The sequence below is a fragment of the Strix aluco genome, chromosome Z, assembly GCF_031877795.1.
Source record: "Strix aluco isolate bStrAlu1 chromosome Z, bStrAlu1.hap1, whole genome shotgun sequence".
In the NCBI taxonomy this organism is placed as follows: Eukaryota; Metazoa; Chordata; class Aves; order Strigiformes; family Strigidae; genus Strix; species Strix aluco.
In genome coordinates this window covers 30887327-30898764 of record NC_133971.1, presented here as the reverse complement: position 1 = coordinate 30898764, position 11438 = coordinate 30887327, and the positions used below count along the sequence as shown (strand labels likewise).

Genomic DNA, 11438 nt, shown 5'->3' with positions numbered 1-11438 from the left:
TCTGCCAAGATAAATGGGAAAGGACAAACTGATATAAATTGAAAGATTAGACCTTTTTCTTAGAAAATACTCTTCCACAAAAATGAGTCAGTTCTTTTCCCTAATAGCTACAATAATACAGCTGATGATAAGGTAAATTCAAAAAAGAATGGGAAAGAAGGAAGGCTGCTTCTCTGTCTAAGCAGAGAACACAGTGAATGTGCAGCAAAAAATTCTGTTTCTCCCATCCAGAAATGGAAGCTAGCAGAGTTGAAAAGACCTTACAAAATTAGTATTGAAAGACCAAAGTATTTATATTAGTCCATCACTCTTTGCCTTGTATTGACTTGTACTCGACTCATGTGGTGTACCTCTCAGAGAAGGAGGAAATAAAGCATGTGGTCCAAACATGTAATTGAGACTATACTAAAATGGTTTGGAAATGTGAAGGCACACTGCTGCTCAGTCTTTGTTTAGGTTTTGACCCATGTGAGTCCCGCGAGAGTGGGGTTTACCACTATCACATGGCAAGAGTTTTCTCAGGGAACTAGAGAAGGCAGTAACTGTGGCTTGTAGCTTAGGTGTCAGTAGTGTCCCAGTGGATTCTACATTCTGCCCTTTTTTTCCTGGTAAAATATGGCCCAGTGGTCTCTGGTTCTCTTTTGATGAGTAAATTTGAGAGGTGGTTCAGGGTGGATGAGGATGAGACGGTCAAGGGTCTGTCCTTTGTATTCCCATGAACACAAGCATTTAGGAACACTGCTACCCCCAAAAATGTGGTTTTTTGCATTGGGCCAAGAGTAGAACCTATGTGGACAAAACGTCTTGAAGAGCTAGATTTTTGCAGGAAGAGAAGTACTAGTTCTTTCTGTTTATTGGAAACCAAGCTGCCTTTGAGCCAAGGATTTTCTGGGGAAAGGAGTAAAGTAAAAATCAGGATTGTGTAAGGATGCAGAATATGGAGAGTCAATTCCAAAAAGTGCACAAGGGCGGGTTTTTAGCTGTCAGCATGTATGGGATGTGTAGATAGTAGCTATACATAGCTTTCTTAACTTTATACTGCTACTAGTTTACCTTTCTTACTACATGGAACGTTCAGTGCAGATGTGTGGCCAAAAGACAACACCGGAAACTTTCAAGCACTTTTCAGATCTAATGGACAACAAAATACATTTAATGAAATGGCATGAATACACAACAGTCTTTTGGGTTTGTTGCACAGTTTAATATGCAGTCAACAGAAAAGTACAAATTAATAAATGCTACTTCTCCAAAGCACAGAGGAACTCTGTAACCTTTTTCCTTTACATAAGAAGAGAAAATAATTTTGCTTTTAAAGGCAGGAAAGTGTACTCTTATGTCACATAAATACATGGACATACACGAACAAAGTAATGAATATTTTACCAGTATTAGACATAAACATGAATCAAAATATGTTGTCAAGGTTTTATTTAACTGAAAAATTACAAGAAATCTGGATAATACTAATACAGTTCGTGAGGCCAAGATAATCTGTCTACATCCCCAGCTGCAGCAGGTATTAAACCAACAGAGATTGCAGAGGTGAATGTCACTGGATTGTCCTGGCAACCATCTGCATATGCCAGTCTGGTTACACTGGACTGGTGATACTCTAAGAAACGAAGTTCTTCCTGTGAAAAGCCCCTCGTACTTTCTTTTATCATAGATCTCTGAGGTATGTGGTATATACCTTATGGCTCTTGGCCCAGTCAGCATTTTGCTACATGGCTCAATGTGCCGGGAAGATTGCACTCATCAGGACCTGGTACATTTCACCTTTGTGAAATGGCTGGGGTGGCTGACCAGTATTCTGGAGTCTTTTAAGGCCACACTGAGGCTCGTAACCTCATTAGGAAGTAGATGATCCAGGAGGATCATACCATGATTCCAAACACAGATGGCACAACTGCTACTGCTGTTATAATTTACCAATCTGACCAAAACATGCTATTAATGAAAGGCCTGGTTTTCAAGTTGTTCATTTAATCTATGCAAGGTTTGTATGCATAGCTATAGAGATGTTGCTAAGATCCTCTTGTGCAAATAAGCTTTAATAATAGTGTGTCTACTTCTCTGGTGGAAGCAGTTTCATGCAGACCAGTAACAAGCAGAGCTTCCTTTTCCATCTATGACCAGCCACCTCTCTTCACCAGCACCCTGGGGAAGAACTCAGGTTGCCCATGGGTTTCTTCATTTGCTCATTTGGTGGGAGGAAATAAAGTGCAAAAATCATGTTTGTTGAGAATTACGGTTGTAATACAAGGCATCGGATTGCAGCCTGATGGCAAAGAGGGTAAAAAAAGAGGAGCAGGAGATCTTTGACTTTTACATCTTCCCTGTACATACATGACCAGAGAAACTATAAATCTAAATTTTGGTGACCATTTATTTCTCTGGGGTCATATGACTGTGTAATGTGAGAGCCTTTCCCAGAAATTTAAAAACTCTGTCCCTTATTCTCCATGTGTGGTAGCTGAGAAATTTCTATTCATTTCTCTTTCTTTTTAAGGGGACAGGCATCCTAGAAAGTTTTAGCTTGTCTTTAGTCAAGTGCAGTGTGACTGAGTGTAATACAAAAAGTACATAACATAGCCAGTTCTTACAGCACACAGCTTTGGCAATTACAGGTCTTGCTTTCAAGTTCTGACCTTTCCTGTATTTCTGTTTTTCAATGTATCAGCAGCCAGCTTCTCCAGTGTACCCTCGTTGGGTATAGATCCAGATTTGAGAAATTAAATTTGTGAGGATATTTAGCATGAGTGATGAGGCATCCACCTATGTAATATAGTACTCTATGAACCTCTATTTCTTGCTCTTATTTTCATGCACTAATTAAAATCTGAGACCACTGTCTAACTGTGTCTATAAAGAAAGAATACTGCTTTCACAGGGAGAAAAAATGGGAATACTTTCTGAAAACTAAGGATAAGTTTCCAAGAGGGTTTATCTGTCCTTTAAGTATCTATAAATTAGTGTCAATGTTCAATAGTTCCAGGTCTGGCTGCTGAGCAATTCCAACAATGTGGCCTTATGTAGTTCTGGAAATAAATTAATGTTTCTACTTAGTCAGTGTCACTTCCTCAAGAGATTTTCACATGGCTAGTAACATATTTAATGCTGATACTACTGAAAAATGTGTGGGATCAAGTAAAGATTTTTGAACTCTAAGCACTTCACTTCTTTATAGTAGTCAATCTTTATAGAAATTACTTTTTTTCTCAGCCACGAATGTGTATGTCAGTTCCATTCAACTGTAGCACCACACAGTCTTTTGAAAGGATGTTGCCCCAGGGTAGAGAGTTGCAGAGTACAGAGTTGCTAAAGATCATTAGCCTCAAGCTTTAGCTTACCAGTTCTGCAAAAACAATTAGGCAGCCATCATGTTCTACACTTCTGGCATTTAGTATCTATAAGGTGGCATTTTGTATATTTTCCTGTGTCTTCTTCCTGTCACTAAACGAGTCCACAGAATTTTTTCCTTAAAGGTGTATATTGGAAGTGACACATGTAAGACAGCTTTTTAGGTTAAAGTATCTCTCTAAATTTCTAAATACAAATATCAACTAAATTTATGTATCAATTAAATTTATAAAAACATATTGATTATAACCTTTCACAGCAAATACAGGTATTTATGACCTTCCATTAAGTATGTAATTTTACTATATAATTTTATCTATATAAACATTTTTATTACAAAAGAAACACTTCTAAAAACGTATGTCTTATTATTTATCACCATATATGGAGTTTATGTTACACAAGTAAATCTACCTTGTATTTAAAATGGTTTTTTGTTTTATGGTGTTTGCATATTTCATGGCAAAGGACTGGATTCTTTATTAATAGTAGTTAAAAATTGTTTTATGAAAATACTTTTCTTCTGTAACTACTTTTCATTTTAACAAATGTTGTACAGTTTTAGCTGTCTCCTGCTGTGAGATATCAGGCCTTGTGTATAAATTTGTTGATCTGCATATAATCTTAAGTATCTGACAAGTAAACAATAACCAAAAAAGTCTAAGTAAACAATACCTGCCTGCCTATGTAGCCTAATTTATGTGTATCAAAATTCTTTGTTTTCTATTACTGCTAGCGTTCTGGCAACCTGGAAAAATTAGTCTGCTGTCTTCTGTATTCGTCAAGGAATATGGACTTTACACATTTTCTCATATTGTTTCATCATGTTAAAAACATGTAAAACATGTTAGAACACGTAAAACTCTATATCTACCAAATTCTTTTGCTTTCTCACAAGACTGCCAGAAGGAAACTAAAGGTGATCATCATTATACCCATTGATTGTTATGAAATAAAATTGACTCTAAGCAGAAATTCCTAGGTTGCCTAGATCATGTTTTACAGGAATTATTTCACTACAGGCACATAAACAAGTGATGTGAGGTAAAAGCCTGTTGTAAAGCATAGTCACTTTTTGCAGGTTAGTTTTAGAACTACTGGTAGAACTGCTGGTGGTGAGAATGGTTAGTCTTTGTCCATTTTATGACAGATTCTTGTACATTGCATTCTAGGGAATAGTTTATTTCTTTTTTAAAGAAAGGGAGACTAAATGGGAAAGACGAAAGTAAAGGTGCTGACACTTTCTACTCTAGTAGAGTACTTACTGCTGTGTACTTACTGTTGATAGAACTATGGAGGATGCAAGATGCCCAGACTTGAGTATAGTGTATTAATCTGACCACAGGAAATGAAAAACTTAAAATAAAAGCATGTTCAGATTTATTGAGGCATTTCAAGAACCAGTTCTGTAAATTAAGCAGGAATATTTCAGCAACTGCTAATGAAAGCATGTGATTTTTTTAAAAATTATTTTAGCTTTAAGAAAGTTAAGCATGTACAGGAAATTAAGAGAGAGCATGAGGAAATTGAATCGGTATGTTTAGAGTTTAAGTTTCCTTGTTATCATGGTGAATAAGGTGGTGGTGACTGATCTGCAGCAATTTTGTCATAAGCTGGCGGAGCATCAGGCACCTATGGTAAGGAAAATAGGTATGAAAGAGTGAAAAAACAATGGAGGTACAAGAAAATTACATTAAGGATGCAGCAAGCTATCTACCTTAATATCAGGTATGGTACTACAGCTTAAAATAGCTAAGCTTGTTCATTATGTGGGGGTTTTTTAAGGTTAGTTTTTGCTAATAAGTTTTTTGGTTTTGCATCAGGTTAAATATATTCTGTTTGTATCACTCATCTAAAGAGAGAAGTTTCAGTGTTATAAGGACAGGAATTTTTTTAAAAAGCAATTTTTTTTTATACTGAGAGTTCAGACTGATATTGAAACTTTAAGAGTCTTGATGCAGGTATGTTGTCTGATTTCCATGTTAACAATTTGGGCAGTTTATTTAAAATTGGTTGTAAATTAGCCTTTTCCCTATTCTAAAACTATTTGAACACACCCATAACTTGACATACATATTTATCAATTAAGTCATTTGAATTTTTTCAAAATTATAGGTTTGAACGTTCATCTTTCCATAATGATTTGAGAAGCTAAAACCTTGAAATTTTACAATGTTTCCTGATAATCCTTGTCAGGGTATAGTATACCAGACACAGTCCATTTGTTGTTTGTCAGAATGGTGGAACATCTACTAGGGAGATGTTTGTTTATTCAGTATATTTCAGCATTCAGGTGTTACATCATTCTAACAGATTGCATAATGATTGTACAATTTAAGAATAAAAGTAGGTGAAAGAAGAGAATTTTTTTAAAGAATAATTCTTAATAGTAGATTTTAAAAACCCTTTTCACAGTAAAAAGGGGCAAAATACTACTTTTTAAGTTAATGTAGAGGCATTGAAGACCCAATCTAGAGAGCACACCCCAAGAAAGAAATCATCAACAAGTAGCTGTTTACCAAGATTGTCTCAGCAGGTCTTACTATGTTGTGAGTAAATGAAACCTTGAGTTACAACTTACCACAGAATTAAAGTTTCTGTGCTCCTGCAGAGCCATTTTGCAGTCCAGTATTGTTCCCTCACCTACCATGGTTCGTATTGTGCCCACACTGGAGTTTTTGCTCTGTGACAGATCGTAAAGAAGTATGGGGAAGAAGAAAGGAAAAAGAGAATGTGAAGTTGGAGAAAATTATGCAACATTTAATATTTGACAGCACATTTACAGTATGTATTAGAGACTGGGATTAGGGTCAGACACAATGCCAGCAAGTAAGAGAGTTAATCTACCTATCACTTTCTGCCATCTCTGCTGAGAGATACTATCCCTCCTGTATTATCTAATTACACTGCCAGAAAAAGAGGATCACATTTTTTAGGTCCAGGACTGCTGCAGGAACTGACACCTCCTCACATACCTGAATGCCTCCTCCTTTTTATCCCACCCATTTCTTTCTTTAATCTCCAACCTTTTTTTTTCCCAGTTTTCCACCATTTCTTTTGTATACATTCTGTACCTGTTCTCCCCTAGCCAAAAAGCTTAACAAAAATTTGATTTTCAAAACCAGAAAGCAGCAATCAGCAATGAGAAGGAATTAAAAAAGGGTGTGCTTCTTGCAATGATGTAGAAAGCAGAAATGAAAGAATTCTGGTTTGCTTTTTTGAAGGTTTTTTTGAGTATTACCTTCATTTTTGCAGCATTTCACTATGAAGATAGATCACTGGAAAGGTAACAGGAGAAAGTTATCGGAAACAGCAAGGAAATGGCTTTGCTGACTGAGGTGAGAGGTATGTTTTTTTAATTCCAGATGGTTACATCTTTTTTGAAATGTTAGGATAACCAAAAGATACTGTAAAACATATAATTGGATAAAGCTGTCACTTTAAAGGGTTAAAAGTGGCCTACCTTTCATAGGAGAGAGCAGAACTTCAAAGACAAAGCTTTGAGACTTCTAACAACAGATGTTATGAGAAGGATTGTAGCTTTTTTTATATAGTTTTAAGAAGACACAAAGTAGAGTTTTTTAAAAATAGTATTTAGAAAGCAAATCTCAAATCTGCCGTGCTTTTTTGTAAATCTTAAAACTGCAAGTCAACTTTTATACAAATAAATCATGCATCACTCATACATGAACATAATATTTACTTAGTTACTTGTAACAGTTATTTTTCTTCTCCTCTTCCTAGATTTACTCTAATCATATCTGTCCTTATTTAGGGGTAAGTCATATGAGTAGTGAATATCTTATTTAAATGAAAATACGCTGAACACATCTTGGGTTTGCATAAATATGGAATATAATGCTTCCCTGAGATCAGTTTTTCTACTGATGTGTTGTGCAAAGTTGGGCAACTGACTCCATCTCCCTATGCTTCTGCTTCCTCTTTACCTCTTTGCCTGAGTTCTTCAATGCAAGGTGTGTTTCATATTGTGTGGTATTCCCTGTGTATATGTCAGTGTAAATATTGCCTGAGTTAATGACCTCCTACTACAGATTCGATGTACTCTGTATTAATGTAATGCAAATAATGATAATATGTTGTCAAAATAACAGCATGCTAGAAAGTAAGCTGCCATGCTTACCCGCAGACTTTTATAGCCACTGCGTCTTTTGTAATACCAGCAGCCAAAGATAAGTAAAATTGCCAGCACCAGAATGAAGAGTCCAATACCCAGAGCTCTGTTGGGAAAGCAAAACAAAATAATTAACACCAGAACTTGATGCATTCTTGTGGGAGCAAGAATGATTAGAGAAAAAATTTGTATCAATATCCTATTATCAGAGAAAAGCATGGAGCAGATTTAACTTCAGAAAATAGACAAAGTATCAATAACTTCAGCCAGTCTCTGTAGATTAAGAAGTTAGCTAAATTCTCTGCCAAATTCTTAAGCATTTAAAAATGAGGAATATATTGCTTTGAAGACAATAATCTACCAGTGACTACTTCTTCTAAAAAAATCCCTGCCTGTAAATCCAGCAAGCAGCATTGCAATTCTGCAAGAGAATGTGAAATAAATGCCACACCTGCAGAGACACAGCTCATGTTTATTTGTTAAATTACTTTAGGCGGCACGTATTGAGAAATGCATCCTAACTTTATCATATAGCAACAACTGCTGATGACAGAAGGTTTTTTTGGGTACATAAAACACTACACAACCTCAAAACCCGAGTAACAAACTTTGAATTATTCAGAAAGAGCTCTATATTCTTTAGTTCTTGTTTTATGACATGTTAGGCACTGAATTGGTGTCACTGGGTCAATTTAGGGAACATAGGCTTTGCAAACTGTGCTGCAAGACATCTTTCCTACTGCTTACCAGGCACTTGGGAGAAATACCACAGTTCCACTGTCTGTCAGAAAGCAAGCTGACAAAGTAATTGCAAGTTTCCTAGTAACAAAAACCCTTCCTCCTATGCTAATATCCTCTCTGTTAAGACATACAGAATTCACTCCCCATTTTTTTTTTTTTTTGCCTGCTCTTTGCCTGTTCAAGGACAGAAGAGTCTGTAACATGCTTAAAGGGAAAAAAATGACCACATGAGTCAGGATAAACTCATTCTAACATACTTTTATATGTCTTATATCCAGTTACCCTGCAATAATTACCATCAGGCTTTTCCATTGGGACTGAGGAGTAGAGTATGTGACTTACCAGAGACCTTTTATATCTATTTGCTATCATTTTCAGTGACTCAGAGTCTCATGAAGGAGTGTTTCCTTGTGACCTGTGAAGCCTGAAAGAAGATGCGTGCAGATTTGTGTGGCAGAACAGGCTGTCTTTTTGTCTGAACTGCCTGTGTGCTCTTTGAAGCATGTACCCCCCTGGAGCCAAAGGGATTTTCTTTTACACAAGTACCTGAATCTTGCAAGTTGCTCCTGCCCGTTCAAACCTGTGTTGGCTGGAGATCTGTTTGACCCAAGGAACACAGTTCACGGCATTCACTGCTTCCTGGTGCTGCTGTGTTGCAGCTGATCTTCAAAATTACAAGATGGCTCCACTGGTTTTGTTACTGTCCCCAGCACAGTTAAAACTTGGAGAGACTACTTCTCCAAACAACTGCTGCCTTTTCTACATTTTGAGACTGCTTTCTGCTTTTCACATGCTCTGTAGTTTTAACCATCCATTAGCCTATATTGCCCACAGAATATATGTCATTTCTGGAGTTGGTGATTTTAACTGTGTCTTTGCCATCTAACTCCTTCCCTTCCTATGCAAGAGGCTGGTATGAGAAGTGTATACACAATTTCTTGCAATTCCAGTTAAAGTTGCAGCTGTCCTATTAGAAATCTGTGCTTATATCTTGAATGCTACTTCTGATACTGGAAGGAGAGAGTCACTTTTCCCTCGCATATCTAGAAAACTGCTTACCAATGCAGTTTGTGGCATTGGAGGTAAGTGTGTTTAGTTCCTGGTGCTGAGACATGACTATCCAGCTTTTTCTTTCGGAGAACTGAAATGCTTTGAAAGAACTATGAGAGAGCCTTCCCCTTTGCTTATTCTCTCTGCCCAGGGATGAAGACAGAGAAAGAAATACCTTGCAGTGGGGAGGGGGGGGGGGGGGGGGGGGGGGAGGACAAGTCACCAAGTTTGGGGGCCAATAATAAACCAGTACCAGAAACACATTCCACATACAGATATCCCAAGTATTTGTCTAAAGTAATAACACATCACCAGTGGGATAGCATCTCTAGTAATCCAAGACCAAACATATTTTATTGTAAGCTAAAACTAACAAAATGTTAGCTTGAATTAGTTCTGCTTAAGTGGAGTCTCACCCAGAAACAATTTATTGAGAGTCACATTTGTATGGCATTGATGTCTCCATTTGCTTTTTGAACGTATTTTACCATTTTGGAGGGGCTTTCCTTAAATTATTTAGGGTGATACTATGTCCCTTTGAGGTTCTGAAGAGACGTATGTGGATCTGGAGATAAAACTTAATGTAACGATCACCTTGCAACAGCCTCAAAAGAATTTTCTAAATAAGCCTCAATAAACCTGGTAATTTTATTATAAAGGTTAATGACTTCTGATCATATGATCTTCTTAACCATTGAGGGCTCTAGGATTCTGCAGTGACAAACATTAGAGACAACTACAGGATAGCTAAAATGCACTCTATACAACGGTGACTTCTTCTGATACTATGTTGTACATTTATTTCAATGTAAATTTTTTTCACCAGCTTACATGCTAACAGAGGTTTTGGTTTATGCTTACTCTTCTGCTGCAAGATAGCTGTGTCCTTTCCCTCTGAAAAAGTTGCCATCTGAATAGTGGTTTCTTCTGGGCATTTTGTGAGCTTGGTCCTGCTCAAACCTACAGGATAGAATATACATATGCATACACATATATAGAATATACATATGCAACTGTCCCAACTTAAGGCAAAACTCAAAACTCAAAACTATAGTCTACATTTGAGTAGCTCCACTGACATCAAGGTATTTGCACCTTAGTGCAACAGAGAAGGATTTGACATGGTCTCTTTAGGTACTAAGTGATGGCAGACTTCTGACTTAAAATTTCTTAGGAGTATAGAAAGAAAGGCAATTTACCTGGACACGAAAAACTATTCAGAAGAAGAAAAACTTATACTGCCCTTACAAGTAGTTGTTTCTTCTGTTATTTCCCGTAAACACCCAAGGGACAGGTTTTCAATCAGTGTAAACTCTCAGGGATCTGTTGATTTTCAGATAGTTATACTAATTTATGTCTGCTGACAATCTATACTTAGATGTGCAGAGAATTTAATCTTAATTTCCAGTCTTAAAGGAATAATCATCCAGTTAAAAGTAGTCTAAACAGTTAAAAATCTAATTGATCAAATATAGTAAAGAAGTAATCCACAAGTAATCATGTTCCTGTCTTTTAAACAGCACAACAGATCCTACTTGATAGTATCCAGCTAATCTACCTACCTTACACAGGTAATAAAACCCAATGACTTCACTGAAAAGAATTCTAGCCAAGGAAATAAAACATTTCAGAGTTCACTTAGAGACAGTCAAGCCCCTTCTGAAGCATAATTCTGAAGCAACATAGAAAATTTTGGGTAGAATAAAAAAATACAGATCTTACCTCCTTCAGACCTGTATTCTGTCTGTTAACTGAAAGGCATGTACAGCTTTCTTTTCCTCGACTTGATCTGTTTTTTTTTCTTCTTTGATCTGTTCTCTTATGACTATCACGAGTTTAAATTCCTTTCAGTACAGCTTCTGAATGCATTAATTAGCATGAAAGAGGCAAGGAGACAACTTTTCATTTTCTTCTTACAGTCCGGATCCTTCCCTCCTAATAAGCAGCTCAAAAATCTGTTACTTCTTCATTTATTACATACCCTCTGAGAAATGGCTCAAGACGTTTTACCTGCCTTTACCTACAACCTCCTAGAGTGGCAGACTGCTTCTAAATTCAAACCTGTTTTGATTTAGGACTGATAATTTTGTAACAGCTGATGGTTTTGCATATGTTCAACTATAGCTTTGCTTATGCACATTTTTTGCACCAT

General features: G+C 36.7%; 1 protein-coding gene across 1 annotated transcript; it reads right to left on the bottom strand.

The window, feature by feature from the left end:
• Positions 1–4720: 4720 nt before the first annotated feature.
• Positions 4721–11059, bottom strand: MLANA (melan-A). Its single transcript, XM_074812558.1, has 5 exons — positions 11009–11059; positions 10148–10246; positions 7505–7601; positions 5945–6046; positions 4721–4995 (listed from the first exon to the last, which is right to left on the bottom strand). Exons 2-5 carry the CDS (start codon positions 10219–10221, stop codon positions 4927–4929), a joined length of 342 nt encoding a protein of 113 aa, XP_074668659.1. The 5' UTR covers positions 10222–10246; positions 11009–11059; the 3' UTR covers positions 4721–4926.
• Positions 11060–11438: the final 379 nt, after the last annotated feature.